Source organism: Punica granatum, chromosome 7 (assembly GCF_007655135.1).
Source record: "Punica granatum isolate Tunisia-2019 chromosome 7, ASM765513v2, whole genome shotgun sequence".
NCBI lineage: Eukaryota > Viridiplantae > Streptophyta > Magnoliopsida > Myrtales > Lythraceae > Punica > Punica granatum.
In genome coordinates this window covers 25,357,867-25,379,040 of record NC_045133.1, presented here as the reverse complement: position 1 = coordinate 25,379,040, position 21,174 = coordinate 25,357,867, and the positions used below count along the sequence as shown (strand labels likewise).

Here is a 21,174-nt window from a genome sequence, read left to right as displayed (position 1 = left end):
TTAGATTGATTTGGGAGTTGTATCCAATTTCAATCAAATTGTGCTCGGTATGGTGGACATACAGAAAGTCTTCTAGTACGTGCTTCTCTCTGGCTTCTGACACGAGTAACTTGTCCCCGGTGGAAATGCTCGAACCAGCCGTAACAGGGACGCTCAATGTTCTCAGGGCACGCTCTGAAGCGAAAGTTAAAGCGGTTTGTCAACATGTCTCCTACTGCCGCTGTTGGAACGAATCCAAACTGGCCGAAGGACGAGACTTGCTGGTCCGACAAGGAATACTGCAGAACCAATGAGGTAAGTGCTAGTTTCACGGGGCGCAACGGAAACGAAAAAGGAACAGAAATTCAAAATTTCATACCCGTGAAACTAATTCCAAGACCTACTAGAAGAATAAGAGTAAATAAAAGCGTACCTGGAATATTTAAAGTTGTCGACCGAGCGTACCACGCGTGACGCCTCTACCGGTGTCCACACCGATTTTGTCGACGAGTCTTCGAGATCGGCGGTGCTAGTGACCAACACTCGAAAGAAACACTGGTGCGACTCTCGAAATTTATTAGACTTAATTGGACCTAACGAGTTGAACAATTCAACTCAATTATGCCCATTTATATACATACATGTATATCTTATATATTTGTGTATGTAAACGTACACAAACACATGCATACATATATATCTCATCTATTTTATATTTGTATGCTCTGTACCCTTTATATAACAAACAGGAAGGGAAGAAAATTCAAATCCCACCGATGTGGGATTAGAATTACATGGGCTCCCTACATGACATGTGTCTAGGTAAATGGCATCATTTAATTAGCCCATGTGTATATATAAATGTAGACATATGTATGGCCCATGTGTCACCGTATTAATCGTGCATCAATTTGGTCCATTTAATCTAATAAATCGAGTCTAATTAATCGACAAATTTAATCTCATTAAATATCCGATTAATTAGTCGCACCATAAATCATCTAATCTCTATTAGACGATTTTATTGTTTCAAAATATCTCGTCAATTTAGTCGTAGTGTGTGACCCTGTAGGTTCCCAATTACGTTGATAGTAATATCGAAATCTCTATTTTAATATTACAAACAGTGAGCGGCATCTAGCAATGCATCACTGTTACTCAAGTAATCGAAAAGTCAATTTCTCGACGAACCTTGTGACCTATATTACCGTGTAATATAATCCATTGTCCTCTATATCTCTATTGAGCCCAAGGCATGGTCGATGACATCCTTGTATGGCTCAATATCTCTCTTTCTTGGTTTACTGGGTAAGTCTATCAGAACAAATGAGCTCGATATCGCTATATCGACTCATTTGGGTATGCATACACTTTTAGACTTAACCACCAAGTGGCCGTGAGATATCGCTCCCGTTTCGTAGGAGGAACAAATTCTATTTTGATCACTCACATTCCTCTCCATGCTCTGTGGTATACCCAATAACTGTCTTTATAACCATCCTGTTACAGTGGCGTTTGACAGTATCAAAGTATATGACATTACATGTAGGAATCTATGGTGACCTCAAGTCAAAGGACCATTACACTATAGTCACTTTGAGATATGCTAATGACAATCACGTAACAAACCATGTAGCAATCTCATGGTGGGTCAGTCCAATACACATTACTCTTAATGTATACATGTGGTGTGATTTGATATCTCCATATCCATGACCTATGAGACTTGGTCATCAATCAACACTCACACTAGTCTAACCGTATTATCGTTGTCCTAATTAACGATAATACTTTGACTATGGACATTTAGGAATAATGTTCATTAATTATAGGATCTCACAATCAAGTCACACTTGATGCCTATTGAACCTACTATTCCAAGGACATTATTGTGTAAAATCATATTTAGCGCAATCTACACAATAACAGATATGCCTCGTAATATAATGAAATAGATATCATATTACAGAACTGATTATAGATTGCCTCTAGGGCATACACCAATTCCCAACAATCTCCCACTTGCACTAGAGCCAATCTGGCATCTGTCTAATGCCAATAGATCTAGTGTGAGCCTCGTGCTTGCGCTGCACAAGAGGCTTCGTAAGTGGATCTGCGAGATTCTCATCTGTTGGTATTCTGCATATCTTCACATCTCCTCTGTCGATGATCTCGCGAATGAGATGGAAGAGTCTGAGTATATGTTTGGATCGCTGGTGAGACCTGGGTTCCTTAGCTTGCGCAATGGCTCCATTGTTGTCACAATAGAGATCCACTGGGTCTGCGATGCTAGGAACCACAACAAGTTCTGTCACGAACTTCTTGATCCAAACGGCCTCTTTTGCAGCGTTAGAGGCAGCAATATACTCGGCCTCTGTGGTAGAATCGGCTACTGTCTCCTGTTTGGAACTCTTCCAACTCACAGCACCTCCATTCAGGCAAAACACATACCCTGACTGCGATCTACTGTCGTCCTTATCGGTCTGGAAGCTAGCATCGGTGTAACCTCTTACAACGAGCTCTTCTTCGCTTCCATATACCAAAAACATCTCCTTAGTCCTTCGTAAGTACTTAAGGATGTTCTTTACTGCAATCCAGTGTCTTTCACCTGGATCTGATTGGTATCGACTCGTCATACTCAAAGCATACGAGACATCTGATCGAGTGCATAACATAGCATACATGATGGATCCAATAGCTGACGCATATGGAATCCTATTCATGCGGTCCCTCTCCTCTCGAGTAGAAGGACACTGAGCCTTCGAAAGGCTTATGCCATGTAACATAGGCAGCGACCCTTTCTTAGAATCCTGCATGCTAAATCGCCGAAGCACTTTATCTATGTATGCACTCTGACTTAAGCCAAGCAGTCTCCTGGATCTATCTCTATAGATCCTGATACCTAGCACGTAGGTAGCTTCGCCTAAGTCCTTCATAGAGAAACACCTTCCCAACCAAGTCTTCACAGACTGTAGGGAAGGAATGTCATTCCCAATCAAAAGTATGTCGTCTACATACAACACCAGGAAGATTACTACGCTCCCACTAACCTTCTTGTAAACACAGGGTTCATCTTCATTCTTGATGAAGCCAAACTCTTTGATTGCATCATCAAAACGAAGATTCCAGCTCCTAGAAGCTTGCTTCAGCCCATAAATAGACCGTTGTAGCTTACAAACTTTTCCGGCACAATGTGGATCGACAAAACCCTCAGGTTGTGTCATAAACACATCCTCGAGGAGATTCCAGTTCAGGAAAGCAGTTTTGACATCCATTTGCCAGATCTCATAATCATAATAAGCTGCAATTGCAAGCAAGATCCTGATGGATTTAAGCATAGCTATCGGGGAAAAGGTTTCGTCATAGTCAACACCATGAACTTGTCTGAAACCTTTTGCCACAAGTCGGCCCTTAAAGGTAATCACATTACCGTCCATGTCAATCTTCTTCTTGAAGACCCACTTACACCCAATGGGTTTTGCCCCTTCAGGTGGATCAACCAAAGTCCATACTTGGTTAGTGTACATGGACTCCATCTCAGATCTCATGGCCACCAGCCATTTCTCAGAGTCAGAGCCTATTACGGCTTCCGCATAGGTTGTAGGCTCATCATTATCTATGAGCAATACGTCATTATCTTGAGTCACGAGAAATCCATATCTCTCGGGCTCATGACGTATCCTACCAGACCTACGAGGCTCCTGTGTCACTTGTGCAGAAGATTGTGCCACAACAACTTGTGGTACTTGTTCTGCAACATCGCCCGTCGATTGGTCAATGTCATTTTGTGGTAGAACTTCCCCAAGTTCTAATTTCCTCCCACTAGTTCCTTTGGAGAGAAACTCTTTCTCAAGGAATACCGCAGTTCGAGCGACAAACACTTTGCCCTCGATGGGATTATAGAAATAGTATCATCGAGTTTCCTTAGGATACCCCACAAAGTAACATTTGTCCGATTTAGGGCCAAACTTATCCGAAGACAATCTCTTCACATAAGCTTCGCAACCCCATATTTTTAGAAAAAACATCTTGGGACGTTTTCCATACCACATCTCATATGGTGTCCTTTCAACTGATTTCGACGGAGCATTGTTTAATATGAGAGCAGCTGTCTGTAGAGCATATCCCCAGAAGGAGTCAGATAAGTTTGCATGACTCATCAAAGATCGAACCATATCTAATAAAGTTCGATTCCTCCTCTCAGCTACACCATTCCACTGTGGTGTTCCAGGTGGAGTTAGTTGAGATAAAATCCCACACTGTTTAAGATAGTCAGCAAACTCATAGCTCAAATATTCACCTCCTCGATCTGATCGAAGAACTTTAATGCTCTTACCCAACTGATTCTCCACTTCATTCTTAAATTCTTTGAACTTTTCAAAGGATTCAGATTTGTGTTTCATCAAATACACATATCCAAATCTACTGAAATCATCAGTAAATGTAATGAAGTAGAGATACCCACCTCTAGCAAGCTTGTTCACTGGTCCACATACATCAGTATGTATGAGAGCCAGATGATCACTAGCTCGCTCACCTTTTCCAGTAAAAGGGGCCTTAGTCATTTTCCCCATTAAGCAAGGTTCGCATGTCTCGATCGATTCTAAATCAAACGAGTCCAGTAATCCATCTTTATGGAGTCTAGAGATGCGATTCTCGCTAATATGGCCTAAACGACAATGCCAGAGGTAAGTCGGGTTCGAATCATTAGATTTGAGCCGTTTGGTTTCCACATTATAAATAGGCGTATCTAGATCAAGAACATACAGACCATTACTTAAATGTGCACTGCCATAATATACATCATTCATGTACATAGAACAACACTTGTTCTTTATGGTGAAACAAAATCCCTTCTTGTCCAAACAAGAAACAGATATTATGTTTCTACTAATAGCAGGTACATAATAACAGTCGTTAAGATCTAATACAAGCCCAGTAGGTAAAACTAGGTGATAAGTCCCTACAGTTAATGTAGCAACTCTTGCTCCATTTCCAACTCGTAGGTCCACCTCGCCCTTTGTCAACGATCTACTGTCCTTTAGGTCCTGCATATTTCCACAAATATGAGCACCACATCCGGTATCTAATACCCAAGATGTAGAAGTAGTAGATACATTAATCTCTATAACATGGATACCTGAAGTGGAAGTCTCACTTCCCTTCTTCTTCTTCAACTCTTCCAGGTATATCTTACAATTCCGCTTCCAATGTCCAGTGTTGCCACAATGGAAGCAGTAATCATTCTTCGCCACCTTGGCTTTAGGCTTCAACGCACCCAAGTCAAAATTGGATGCACCTTTAGCCTTCTTGCCTTTACTCTTGCTCTTGCCCTTTCTTTTGGTCCCTTGGACCATTAGAACGGATGTCCCCTTGCTGATATCATGCTCAGCTGTTCTCAACATGCTAAGCAGTTCAGGCAATGGTTTATTGTAGTCATTCATATTATAGCTCATAATGAACTGACTATAACTGCTGGGCAGCGACTGTAGGACTAAATCTGTGGCCAACTCTTGACCAAGAGGAAATCCCAGTCTTCCCAGAGTCTCAACGTACCCAATCATCTTGAGTACATGAAGACCCACCGGGCTACCCTCAGTCAACCTTGCTTGAAAAAGTGCTTTAGAGATCTCGAATCTCTCATGTCGGGCCTGCTCTTGATAGAGCTGCCTGAGATGCACGATCATATCGTACGCCTTCATGTTCTCGTGTTGCTTCTGAAGCTCCGAGTCCATGGTGACTAACATGAGACATCCGACGTTTACGGCATCATCATGATGCTTACTATAAGCATCTTTCTCAGCTTGGGGGGCATCGTCAGGCGGTGGTGCAAGAAGAGGTTGCTCTAAGACATATAGCTTCTTTTCTTGGGTGAGAACAATTCTCAAGTTTCGATACCAACCAAGGAAATTATTCCCTGACAGTTTGTCCTTATCAAGGACGGATCGCAAACAGAAAGTACTAGAAGTGCTCCCTGCCATGGTAACTACCATAGAAATATACAAAATAAGTATTATGACACAACAATATTTAATGAGGACTTTATAAATATTGCTCCCACTATTTATATCAAATCAATGACCCTCAACATTGATTCAGAGAATATCATTCTCATAGTAGCTCAAGATCCATATCTCACCAAGCTCTGAGTCAGCGAGGGCTGATTCACCCAGAACTGGCTATTTAGGTAGGGAACTCACTTTCCCAATTGCATCACATGCAACTCTTGATTAGTTGAGTGAATAACTCCTTATTCAAATCTATCTTATAGATCGATGCCCAACTACATGCCTCTGAACTCCTAATCCTATTAGGCTTGCTCAGTTAAGTCCGACCCACTGGTAAACACAACGTCTTACTAGGATAGATAAGGGCATCCTGCGAAGGCAAGGTCTACACACTCATCGATCTTGGTCTTGACGAGCGTTACACGGTGGAAGGATATGGACTTAATATTTTGAGGGATTTGATTAACATTTAATCGATCTCACTATACACTATTATGTAACTATTACATAATAGTCCACACGTATAACTATTATACTAACACAACTAGGACATAGTCCATGTCTAACAGTCATGCACCGCAAATATCAAACATAATCATACCAGTACCAAGCATAAAATCATATTTTATGCTATTATCTACTCAGATTCTAACTAGCTAGGCTCTGATACCAATTGCTAGTTTCACGGGGCGCAACGGAAACGAAAAAGGAACAGAAATTCAAAATTTCATACCCGTGAAACTAATTCCAAGACCTACTAGAAGAATAAGAGTAAATAAAAGCGTACCTGGAATATTTAAAGTTGTCGACCGAGCGTTCCACGCGTGACGCCTCTACCGGTGTCCACACCGATTTTGTCGACGAGTCTTCGAGATCGGCGGTGCTAGTGACCAACACTCGAAAGAAACACTGGTGCGACTCTCGAAATTTATTAGACTTAATTGGACCTAATGAGTTGAACAATTCAACTCAATTATGCCCATTTATATACATACATGTATATCTTATATATTTGTGTATGTAAACGTACACAAACACATGCATACATATATATCTCATCTATTTTATATTTGTATGCTCTGTACCCTTTATATAACAAACAGGAAGGGAAGAAAATTCAAATCCCACCGATGTGGGATTAGAATTACATGGGCTCCCTACATGACATGTGTCTAGGTAAATGGCATCATTTAATTAGCCCATGTGTATATATAAATGTAGACATATGTATGGCCCATGTGTCACCGTATTAATCGTGCATCAATTTGGTCCATTTAATCTAATAAATCGAGTCTAATTAATCGACAAATTTAATCTCATTAAATATCCGATTAATTAGTCGCACCATAAATCATCTAATCTCTATTAGACGATTTTATTGTTTCAAAATATCTCGTCAATTTAGTCGTAGTGTGTGACCCTGTAGGTTCCCAATTACGTTGATAGTAATATCGAAATCTCTATTTTAATATTACAAACAGTGAGCGGCATCTAGCAATGCATCACTGTTACTCAAGTAATCGAAAAGTCAATTTCTCGACGAACCTTGTGACCTATATTACCGTGTAATATAATCCATTGTCCTCTATATCTCTATTGAGCCCAAGGCATGGTCGATGACATCCTTGTATGGCTCAATATCTCTCTTTCTTGGTTTACTGGGTAAGTCTATCAGAACAAATGAGCTCGATATCGCTATATCGACTCATTTGGGTATGCATACACTTTTAGACTTAACCACCAAGTGGCCGTGAGATATCGCTCCCGTTTCGTAGGAGGAACAAATTCTATTTTGATCACTCACATTCCTCTCCATGCTCTGTGGTATACCCAATAACTGTCTTTATAACCATCCTGTTACAGTGGCGTTTGACAGTATCAAAGTATATGACATTACATGTAGGAATCTATGGTGACCTCAAGTCAAAGGACCATTACACTATAGTCACTTTGAGATATGCTAATGACAATCACGTAACAAACCATGTAGCAATCTCATGGTGGGTCAGTCCAATACACATTACTCTTAATGTATACATGTGGTGTGATTTGATATCTCCATATCCATGACCTATGAGACTTGGTCATCAATCAACACTCACACTAGTCTAACCGTATTATCGTTGTCCTAATTAACGATAATACTTTGACTATGGACATTTAGGAATAATGTTCATTAATTATAGGATCTCACAATCAAGTCACACTTGATGCCTATTGAACCTACTATTCCAAGGACATTATTGTGTAAAATCATATTTAGCGCAATCTACACAATAACAGATATGCCTCGTAATATAATGAAATATATATCATATTACAGAACTGATTATAGATTGCCTCTAGGGCATACACCAATTCCCAACAATCTCCCACTTGCACTAGAGCCAATCTGGCATCTGTCTAATGCCAATAGATCTAGTGTGAGCCTCGTGCTTGCGCTGCACAAGAGGCTTCGTAAGTGGATCTGCGAGATTCTCATCTGTTGGTATTCTGCATATCTTCACATCTCCTCTGTCGATGATCTCGCGAATGAGATGGAAGAGTCTGAGTATATGTTTGGATCGCTGGTGAGACCTGGGTTCCTTAGCTTGCGCAATGGCTCCATTGTTGTCACAATAGAGATCCACTGGGTCTGCGATGCTAGGAACCACAACAAGTTCTGTCACGAACTTCTTGATCCAAACGGCCTCTTTTGCAGCGTTAGAGGCAGCAATATACTCGGCCTCTGTGGTAGAATCGGCTACTGTCTCCTGTTTGGAACTCTTCCAACTCACAGCACCTCCATTCAGGCAAAACACATACCCTGACTGCGATCTACTGTCGTCCTTATCGGTCTGGAAGCTAGCATCGGTGTAACCTCTTACAACGAGCTCTTCTTCGCTTCCATATACCAAAAACATCTCCTTAGTCCTTCGTAAGTACTTAAGGATGTTCTTTACTGCAATCCAGTGTCTTTCACCTGGATCTGATTGGTATCGACTCGTCATACTCAAAGCATACGAGACATCTGATCGAGTGCATAACATAGCATACATGATGGATCCAATAGCTGACGCATATGGAATCCTATTCATGCGGTCCCTCTCCTCTCGAGTAGAAGGACACTGAGCCTTCGAAAGGCTTATGCCATGTAACATAGGCAGCGACCCTTTCTTAGAATCCTGCATGCTAAATCGCCGAAGCACTTTATCTATGTATGCACTCTGACTTAAGCCAAGCAGTCTCCTGGATCTATCTCTATAGATCCTGATACCTAGCACGTAGGTAGCTTCGCCTAAGTCCTTCATAGAGAAACACCTTCCCAACCAAGTCTTCACAGACTGTAGGGAAGGAATGTCATTCCCAATCAAAAGTATGTCGTCTACATACAACACCAGGAAGATTACTACGCTCCCACTAACCTTCTTGTAAACACAGGGTTCATCTTCATTCTTGATGAAGCCAAACTCTTTGATTGCATCATCAAAACGAAGATTCCAGCTCCTAGAAGCTTGCTTCAGCCCATAAATAGACCGTTGTAGCTTACAAACTTTTCCGGCACAATGTGGATCGACAAAACCCTCAGGTTGTGTCATAAACACATCCTCGAGGAGATTCCCGTTCAGGAAAGCAGTTTTGACATCCATTTGCCAGATCTCATAATCATAATAAGCTGCAATTGCAAGCAAGATCCTGATGGATTTAAGCATAGCTACCGGGGAAAAGGTTTCGTCATAGTCAACACCATGAACTTGTCTGAAACCTTTTGCCACAAGTCGGCCCTTAAAGGTAATCACATTACCGTCCATGTCAATCTTCTTCTTGAAGACCCACTTACACCCAATGGGTTTTGCCCCTTCAGGTGGATCAACCAAAGTCCATACTTGGTTAGTGTACATGGACTCCATCTCAGATCTCATGGCCACCAGCCATTTCTCAGAGTCAGAGCCTATTACGGCTTCCGCATAGGTTGTAGGCTCATCATTATCTATGAGCAATACGTCATTATCTTGAGTCACGAGAAATCCATATCTCTCGGGCTCATGACGTATCCTACCAGACCTACGAGGCTCCTGTGTCACTTGTGCAGAAGATTGTGCCACAACAACTTGTGGTACTTGTTCTGCAACATCGCCCGTCGATTGGTCAATGTCATTTTGTGGTAGAACTTCCCCAAGTTCTAATTTCCTCCCACTAGTTCCTTTGGAGAGAAACTCTTTCTCAAGGAATACCGCAGTTCGAGCGACAAACACTTTGCCCTCGATGGGATTATAGAAATAGTATCCTCGAGTTTCCTTAGGATACCCCACAAAGTAACATTTGTCCGATTTAGGGCCAAACTTATCCGAAGACAATCTCTTCACATAAGCTTCGCAACCCCATATTTTTAGAAAAAACATCTTGGGACGTTTTCCATACCACATCTCATATGGTGTCCTTTCAACTGATTTCGACGGAGCATTGTTTAATATGAGAGCAGCTGTCTGTAGAGCATATCCCCAGAAGGAGTCAGATAAGTTTGCATGACTCATCAAAGATCGAACCATATCTAATAAAGTTCGATTCCTCCTCTCAGTTACACCATTCCACTGTGGTGTTCCAGGTGGAGTTAGTTGAGATAAAATCCCACACTGTTTAAGATAGTCAGCAACTCATAGCTCAAATATTCACCTCCTCGATCTGATCGAAGAACTTTAATGCTCTTACCCAACTGATTCTCCACTTCATTCTTAAATTCTTTGAACTTTTCAAAGGATTCAGATTTGTGTTTCATCAAATACACATATCCAAATCTACTGAAATCATCAGTAAATGTAATGAAGTAGAGATACCCACCTCTAGCAAGCTTGTTCACTGGTCCACATACATCAGTATGTATGAGAGCCAGATGATCACTAGCTCGCTCACCTTTTCCAGTAAAAGGGGCCTTAGTCATTTTCCCCATTAAGCAAGGTTCGCATGTCTCGATCGATTCTAAATCAAACGAGTCCAGTAATCCATCTTTATGGAGTCTAGAGATGCGATTCTCGCTAATATGGCCTAAACGACAATGCCAGAGGTAAGTCGGGTTCGAATCATTAGATTTGAGCCGTTTGGTTTCCACATTATAAATAGGCGTATCTAGATCAAGAACATACAGACCATTACTTAAATGTGCACTGCCATAATATACATCATTCATGTACATAGAACAACACTTGTTCTTTATGGTGAAACAAAATCCCTTCTTGTCCAAACAAGAAACAGATATTATGTTTCTACTAATAGCAGGTACATAATAACAGTCGTTAAGATCTAATACAAGCCCAGTAGGTAAAACTAGGTGATAAGTCCCTACAGTTAATGTAGCAACTCTTGCTCCATTTCCAACTCGTAGGTCCACCTCGCCCTTTGTCAACGATCTACTGTCCTTTAGGTCCTGCATATTTCCACAAATATGAGCACCACATCCGGTATCTAATACCCAAGATGTAGAAGTAGTAGATACATTAATCTCTATAACATGGATACCTGAAGTGGAAGTCTCACTTCCCTTCTTCTTCTTCAACTCTTCCAGGTATATCTTACAATTCCGCTTCCAATGTCCAGTGTTGCCACAATGGAAGCAGTAATCATTCTTCGCCACCTTGGCTTTAGGCTTCAACGCACCCAAGTCAAAATTGGATGCACCTTTAGCCTTCTTGCCTTTACTCTTGCTCTTGCCCTTTCTTTTGGTCCCTTGGACCATTAGAACGGATGTCCCCTTGCTGATATCATGCTCAGCTGTTCTCAACATGCTAAGCAGTTCAGGCAATGGTTTATTGTAGTCATTCATATTATAGCTCATAATGAACTGACTATAACTGCTGGGCAGCGACTGTAGGACTAAATCTGTGGCCAACTCTTGACCAAGAGGAAATCCCAGTCTTCCCAGAGTCTCAACGTACCCAATCATCTTGAGTACATGAAGACCCACCGGGCTACCCTCAGTCAACCTTGCTTGAAAAAGTGCTTTAGAGATCTCGAATCTCTCATGTCGGGCCTGCTCTTGATAGAGCTGCCTGAGATGCACGATCATATCGTACGCCTTCATGTTCTCGTGTTGCTTCTGAAGCTCCGAGTCCATGGTGACTAACATGAGACATCCGACGTTTACGGCATCATCATGATGCTTACTATAAGCATCTTTCTCAGCTTGGGGGGCATCGTCAGGCGGTGGTGCAAGAAGAGGTTGCTCTAAGACATATAGCTTCTTTTCTTGGGTGAGAACAATTCTCAAGTTTCGATACCAACCAAGGAAATTATTCCCTGACAGTTTGTCCTTATCAAGGACGGATCGCAAACAGAAAGTACTAGAAGTGCTCCCTGCCATGGTAACTACCATAGAAATATACAAAATAAGTATTATGACACAACAATATTTAATGAGGACTTTATAAATATTGCTCCCACTATTTATATCAAATCAATGACCCTCAACATTGATTCAGAGAATATCATTCTCATAGTAGCTCAAGATCCATATCTCACCAAGCTCTGAGTCAGCGAGGGCTGATTCACCCAGAACTGGCTATTTAGGTAGGGAACTCACTTTCCCAATTGCATCACATGCAACTCTTGATTAGTTGAGTGAATAACTCCTTATTCAAATCTATCTTATAGATCGATGCCCAACTACATGCCTCTGAACTCCTAATCCTATTAGGCTTGCTCAGTTAAGTCCGACCCACTGGTAAACACAACGTCTTACTAGGATAGATAAGGGCATCCTGCGAAGGCAAGGTCTACACACTCATCGATCTTGGTCTTGACGAGCGTTACACGGTGGAAGGATATGGACTTAATATTTTGAGGGATTTGATTAACATTTAATCGATCTCACTATACACTATTATGTAACTATTACATAATAGTCCACACGTATAACTATTATACTAACACAACTAGGACATAGTCCATGTCTAACAGTCATGCACCGCAAATATCAAACATAATCATACCAGTACCAAGCATAAAATCATATTTATGCTATTATCTACTCAGATTCTAACTAGCTAGGCTCTGATACCAATTGCTAGTTTCACGGGGCGCAACGGAAATGAAAAAGGAACAGAAATTCAAAATTTCATACCCGTGAAACTAATTCCAAGACCTACTAGAAGAATAAGAGTAAATAAAAGCGTACCTGGAATATTTAAAGTTGTCGACCGAGCGTTCCACGCGTGACGCCTCTACCGGTGTCCACACCGATTTGTCGACGAGTCTTCGAGATCGGCGGTGCTAGTGACCAACACTCGAAAGAAACACTGGTGCGACTCTCGAAATTTATTAGACTTAATTGGACCTAATGAGTTGAACAATTCAACTCAATTATGCCCATTTATATACATACATGTATATCTTATATATTTGTGTATGTAAACGTACACAAACACATGCATACATATATATCTCATCTATTTTATATTTGTATGCTCTGTACCCTTTATATAACAAACAGGAAGGGAAGAAAATTCAAATCCCACCGATGTGGGATTAGAATTACATGGGCTCCCTACATGACATGTGTCTAGGTAAATGGCATCATTTAATTAGCCCATGTGTATATATAAATGTAGACATATGTATGGCCATGTGTCACCGTATTAATCGTGCATCAATTTGGTCCATTTAATCTAATAAATCGAGTCTAATTAATCGACAAATTTAATCTCATTAAATATCCGATTAATTAGTCGCACCATAAATCATCTAATCTCTATTAGACGATTTTATTGTTTCAAAATATCTCGTCAATTTAGTCGTAGTGTGTGACCCTGTAGGTTCCCAATTACGTTGATAGTAATATCGAAATCTCTATTTTAATATTACAAACAGTGAGCGGCATCTAGCAATGCATCACTGTTACTCAAGTAATCGAAAAGTCAATTTCTCGACGAACCTTGTGACCTATATTACCGTGTAATATAATCCATTGTCCTCTATATCTCTATTGAGCCCAAGGCATGGTCGATGACATCCTTGTATGGCTCAATATCTCTCTTTCTTGGTTTACTGGGTAAGTCTATCAGAACAAATGAGCTCGATATCGCTATATCGACTCATTTGGGTATGCATACACTTTTAGACTTAACCACCAAGTGGCCGTGAGATATCGCTCCCGTTTCGTAGGAGGAACAAATTCTATTTTGATCACTCACATTCCTCTCCATGCTCTGTGGTATACCCAATAACTGTCTTTATAACCATCCTGTTACAGTGGCGTTTGACAGTATCAAAGTATATGACATTACATGTAGGAATCTATGGTGACCTCAAGTCAAAGGACCATTACACTATAGTCACTTTGAGATATGCTAATGACAATCACGTAACAAACCATGTAGCAATCTCATGGTGGGTCAGTCCAATACACATTACTCTTAATGTATACATGTGGTGTGATTTGATATCTCCATATCCATGACCTATGAGACTTGGTCATCAATCAACACTCACACTAGTCTAACCGTATTATCGTTGTCCTAATTAACGATAATACTTTGACTATGGACATTTAGGAATAATGTTCATTAATTATAGGATCTCACAATCAAGTCACACTTGATGCCTATTGAACCTACTATTCCAAGGACATTATTGTGTAAAATCATATTTAGCGCAATCTACACAATAACAGATATGCCTCGTAATATAATGAAATATATATCATATTACAGAACTGATTATAGATTGCCTCTAGGGCATACACCAATTCCCAACAATCTCCCACTTGCACTAGAGCCAATCTGGCATCTGTCTAATGCCAATAGATCTAGTGTGAGCCTCGTGCTTGCGCTGCACAAGAGGCTTCGTAAGTGGATCTGCGAGATTCTCATCTGTTGGTATTCTGCATATCTTCACATCTCCTCTGTCGATGATCTCGCGAATGAGATGGAAGAGTCTGAGTATATGTTTGGATCGCTGGTGAGACCTGGGTTCCTTAGCTTGCGCAATGGCTCCATTGTTGTCACAATAGAGATCCACTGGGTCTGCGATGCTAGGAACCACAACAAGTTCTGTCACGAACTTCTTGATCCAAACGGCCTCTTTTGCAGCGTTAGAGGCAGCAATATACTCGGCCTCTGTGGTAGAATCGGCTACTGTCTCTGTTTGGAACTCTTCCAACTCACAGCACCTCCATTCAGGCAAAACACATACCCTGACTGCGATCTACTGTCGTCCTTATCGGTCTGGAAGCTAGCATCGGTGTAACCTCTTACAACGAGCTCTTCTTCGCTTCCATATACCAAAAACATCTCCTTAGTCCTTCGTAAGTACTTAAGGATGTTCTTTACTGCAATCCAGTGTCTTTCACCTGGATCTGATTGGTATCGACTCGTCATACTCAAAGCATACGAGACATCTGATCGAGTGCATAACATAGCATACATGATGGATCCAATAGCTGACGCATATGGAATCCTATTCATGCGGTCCCTCTCCTCTCGAGTAGAAGGACACTGAGCCTTCGAAAGGCTTATGCCATGTAACATAGGCAGCGACCCTTTCTTAGAATCCTGCATGCTAAATCGCCGAAGCACTTTATCTATGTATGCACTCTGACTTAAGCCAAGCAGTCTCCTGGATCTATCTCTATAGATCCTGATACCTAGCACGTAGGTAGCTTCGCCTAAGTCCTTCATAGAGAAACACCTTCCCAACCAAGTCTTCACAGACTGTAGGGAAGGAATGTCATTCCCAATCAAAAGTATGTCGTCTACATACAACACCAGGAAGATTACTACGCTCCCACTAACCTTCTTGTAAACACAGGGTTCATCTTCATTCTTGATGAAGCCAAACTCTTTGATTGCATCATCAAAACGAAGATTCCAGCTCCTAGAAGCTTGCTTCAGCCCATAAATAGACCGTTGTAGCTTACAAACTTTTCCGGCACAATGTGGATCGACAAAACCCTCAGGTTGTGTCATAAACACATCCTCGAGGAGATTCCCGTTCAGGAAAGCAGTTTTGACATCCATTTGCCAGATCTCATAATCATAATAAGCTGCAATTGCAAGCAAGATCCTGATGGATTTAAGCATAGCTACCGGGGAAAAGGTTTCGTCATAGTCAACACCATGAACTTGTCTGAAACCTTTTGCCACAAGTCGGCCCTTAAAGGTAATCACATTACCGTCCATGTCAATCTTCTTCTTGAAGACCCACTTACACCAATGGGTTTTTGCCCCTTCAGGTGGATCAACCAAAGTCCATACTTGGTTAGTGTACATGGACTCCATCTCAGATCTCATGGCCACCAGCCATTTCTCAGAGTCAGAGCCTATTACGGCTTCCGCATAGGTTGTAGGCTCATCATTATCTATGAGCAATACGTCATTATCTTGAGTCACGAGAAATCCATATCTCTCGGGCTCATGACGTATCCTACCAGACCTACGAGGCTCCTGTGTCACTTGTGCAGAAGATTGTGCCACAACAACTTGTGGTACTTGTTCTGCAACATCGCCCGTCGATTGGTCAATGTCATTTTGTGGTAGAACTTCCCCAAGTTCTAATTTCCTCCCACTAGTTCCTTTGGAGAGAAACTCTTTCTCAAGGAATACCGCAGTTCGAGCGACAAACACTTTGCCCTCGATGGGATTATAGAAATAGTATCCTCGAGTTTCCTTAGGATACCCCACAAAGTAACATTTGTCCGATTTAGGGCCAAACTTATCCGAAGACAATCTCTTCACATAAGCTTCGCAACCCCATATTTTTAGAAAAAACATCTTGGGACGTTTTCCATACCACATCTCATATGGTGTCCTTTCAACTGATTTCGACGGAGCATTGTTTAATATGAGAGCAGCTGTCTGTAGAGCATATCCCCAGAAGGAGTCAGATAAGTTTGCATGACTCATCAAAGATCGAACCATATCTAATAAAGTTCGATTCCTCCTCTCAGTTACACCATTCCACTGTGGTGTTCCAGGTGGAGTTAGTTGAGATAAAATCCCACACTGTTTAAGATAGTCAGCAAACTCATAGCTCAAATATTCACCTCCTCGATCTGATCGAAGAACTTTAATGCTCTTACCCAACTGATTCTCCACTTCATTCTTAAATTCTTTGAACTTTTCAAAGGATTCAGATTTGTGTTTCATCAAATACACATATCCAAATCTACTGAAATCATCAGTAAATGTAATGAAGTAGAGATACCCACCTCTAGCAAGCTTGTTCACTGGTCCACATACATCAGTATGTATGAGAGCCAGATGATCACTAGCTCGCTCACCTTTTCCAGTAAAAGGGGCCTTAGTCATTTTCCCCATTAAGCAAGGTTCGCATGTCTCGATCGATTCTAAATCAAACGAGTCCAGTAATCCATCTTTATGGAGTCTAGAGATGCGATTCTCGCTAATATGGCCTAAACGACAATGCCAGAGGTAAGTCGGGTTCGAATCATTAGATTTGAGCCGTTTGGTTTCCACATTATAAATAGGCGTATCTAGATCAAGAACATACAGACCATTACTTAAATGTGCACTGCCATAATATACATCATTCATGTACATAGAACAACACTTGTTCTTTATGGTGAAACAAAATCCCTTCTTGTCCAAACAAGAAACAGATATTATGTTTCTACTAATAGCAGGTACATAATAACAGTCGTTAAGATCTAATACAAGCCCAGTAGGTAAAACTAGGTGATAAGTCCCTACAGTTAATGTAGCAACTCTTGCTCCATTTCCAACTCGTAGGTCCACCTCGCCCTTTGTCAACGATCTACTGTCCTTTAGGTCCTGCATATTTCCACAAATATGAGCACCACATCCGGTATCTAATACCCAAGATGTAGAAGTAGTAGATACATTAATCTCTATAACATGGATACCTGAAGTGGAAGTCTCACTTCCCTTCTTCTTCTTCAACTCTTCCAGGTATATCTTACAATTCCGCTTCCAATGTCCAGTGTTGCCACAATGGAAGCAGTAATCATTCTTCGCCACCTTGGCTTTAGGCTTCAACGCACCCAAGTCAAAATTGGATGCACCTTTAGCCTTCTTGCCTTTACTCTTGCTCTTGCCCTTTCTTTTGGTCCCTTGGACCATTAGAACGGATGTCCCCTTGCTGATATCATGCTCAGCTGTTCTCAACATGCTAAGCAGTTCAGGCAATGGTTTATTGTAGTCATTCATATTATAGCTCATAATGAACTGACTATAACTGCTGGGCAGCGACTGTAGGACTAAATCTGTGGCCAACTCTTGACCAAGAGGAAATCCCAGTCTTCCCAGAGTCTCAACGTACCCAATCATCTTGAGTACATGAAGACCCACCGGGCTACCCTCAGTCAACCTTGCTTGAAAAAGTGCTTTAGAGATCTCGAATCTCTCATGTCGGGCCTGCTCTTGATAGAGCTGCCTGAGATGCACGATCATATCGTACGCCTTCATGTTCTCGTGTTGCTTCTGAAGCTCCGAGTCCATGGTGACTAACATGAGACATCCGACGTTTACGGCATCATCATGATGCTTACTATAAGCATCTTTCTCAGCTTGGGGGGCATCGTCAGGCGGTGGTGCAAGAAGAGGTTGCTCTAAGACATATAGCTTCTTTTCTTGGGTGAGAACAATTCTCAAGTTTCGATACCAACCAAGGAAATTATTCCCTGACAGTTTGTCCTTATCAAGGACGGATCGCAAACAGAAAGTACTAGAAGTGCTCCCTGCCATGGTAACTACCATAGAAATATACAAAATAAGTATTATGACACAACAATATTTAATGAGGACTTTATAAATATTGCTCCCACTATTATATATCAAATCAATGACCCTCAACATTGATTCAGAGAATATCATTCTCATAGTAGCTCAAGATCCATATCTCACCAAGCTCTGAGTCAGCGAGGGCTGATTCACCCAGAACTGGCTATTTAGGTAGGGAACTCACTTTCCCAATTGCATCACATGCAACTCTTGATTAGTTGAGTGAATAACTCCTTATTCAAATTATATCTTATAGATCGATGCCCAACTACATGCCTCTGAACTCCTAATCCTATTAGGCTTGCTCAGTTAAGTCCGACCCACTGGTAAACACAACGTCTTACTAGGATAGATAAGGGCATCCTGCGAAGGCAAGGTCTACACACTCATCGATCTTGGTCTTGACGAGCGTTACACGGTGGAAGGATATGGATAACTAATTTTGAGGGATTTGATTAACATTTAATCGATCTCACTATACACTATTATGTAACTATTACATAATAGTCCACACGTAAACTATTATACTAACACAACTAGGACATAGTCCATGTCTAACAGTCATGCACCGCAAATATCAAAATAATCATACCAGTACCAAGCATAAAATCATATTTTATGCTATTATCTACTCAGATTCTAACTAGCTAGGCTCTGATACCAATTGCTAGTTTCACGGGGCGCAACGGAAACGAAAAAGGAACAGAAATTCAAAATTTCATACCCGTGAAACTAATTCCAAGACCTACTAGAAGAATAAGAGTAAATAAAAGCGTACCTGGAATATTTAAAGTTGTCGACCGAGCGTTCCACGCGTGACGCCTCTACCGGTGTCCACACCGATTTTGTCGACGAGTCTTCGAGATCGGCGGTGCTAGTGACCAACACTCGAAAGAAAACACTGGTGCGACTCTCGAAATTTATTAGACTTAATTGGATAATGAGTTGAACAATTCAACTCAATTATGCCATTTATATACATACATGTATATCTTATATATTTGGTATGTAAACGACACACAAACACATGCATACATATATATCTCATCTATTTTTATATTTGTATGCTCTGTACCCTTTATATAACAAACAGGAAGGGAAGAAAATTCAAATCCCACCGATGTGGGATTAGAATTACATGGGCTCCCTACATGACATGTGTCTAGGTAATGGCATCATTTAATTAGCCCATGTGTATATATAATGTAGACATATGTATGGCCCATGTGTCACCGTATTAATCGTGCATCAATTGGTCCATTTAATCTAATAAATCGAGTCTAATTAATCGACAAATTTAATCTCATTAAATATCCGATTAATAGTCGCCCATAAATCATCTAATCTCTATTAGACGATTTTATGTTTGTTTCAAAATATCTCGTCAATTTAGTCGTAGTGTGTGACCCTGTAGGTCCCAATTACGTTGATAGTAATATCGAAATCTCTATTTTAATATTACAAACAGTGAGCGGCATCTAGCAATGCATCACTGTTACTCAAGTAATCGAAAAGTCAATTTCTCGACGAACCTTGTGACCTATATACCGTGTAATATAATCCATTGTCTCTATATCTCTATTGAGCCCAAGGCATGGTCGATGACATCCTTGTATGGCTCAATATCTCTTTCTTTTTTTTACTGGGAAGTCTATCAGAACAAATGAGCTCGATATCGCTATATCGACTCATTTGGGTATGCATACACTTTTAGACTTAACCACCAAGTGGCCGTGAGAGATATCGCTCCCGTTTCGTAGGAGGAACAAATTATATTTGATCACTCACATTCCTCTCCATGCTCTGGTGGTATACCCACATAACTGTCTTTATAACCATCCTGTTACAGTGGCGTTTGACAGTATCAAAGTATATGACATTACATGTAGGATCATGGTGACCTCAAGTCAAAGGACCATTACACTATAGTCACTTTGAGATATGCTAATGACAATCACGTAACAAACCATGTAGCAATCTCATGGTGGGTCAGTCCAATACACATTACTCTTAATGTATACATGTGGTGTGATTTGATATCTCCATATCCATGACCTATGAGACTTGGTCATCAATCAACACTCACACTAGTCTAACCGTATTATCGTTGTCCTAATTAACGATAATACTTTGGACTATGGACATTTAGGAATAATGTTCATTAATTATAGGATCTCACAATCAAGTCACACTTGATGCCTATTGAACCTACTATTCCAAGGACATTATTGTGTTAAATCATATTTAGCGCAATCTACACAATAACAGATATGCCTCGTAATATAATGAATATAATCATATTATACAGAACTGATATAGATTGCCTCTAGGGCATACACCAATTCCCAACAATCTCCCACTTGCACTAGAGCCAATCTGGCATATGTCTACTGCCAATAGATCTAGTGTGAGCCTCGTGCTTGCGCTGCACAGAGAGGCTTCGTAAGTGGATCTGCGAG

The 21,174-nt window shown here is 40.9% G+C and overlaps 1 protein-coding gene across 1 annotated transcript in view; it reads left to right on the top strand.

Moving 5' to 3' along the window:
- The first annotated feature begins 204 nt into the window (after positions 1–204).
- Positions 205–21,174, top strand: part of LOC116214551 (cinnamoyl-CoA reductase 1-like) — a 36,436-nt gene continuing 15,466 nt past the window's right edge. Inside the window, exon 1 of the mRNA XM_031549942.1 lies at positions 205–294. Within this exon, the coding sequence (XP_031405802.1) occupies positions 205–294 (90 nt within the window). The remainder of the gene's footprint in view (positions 295–21,174) is intronic.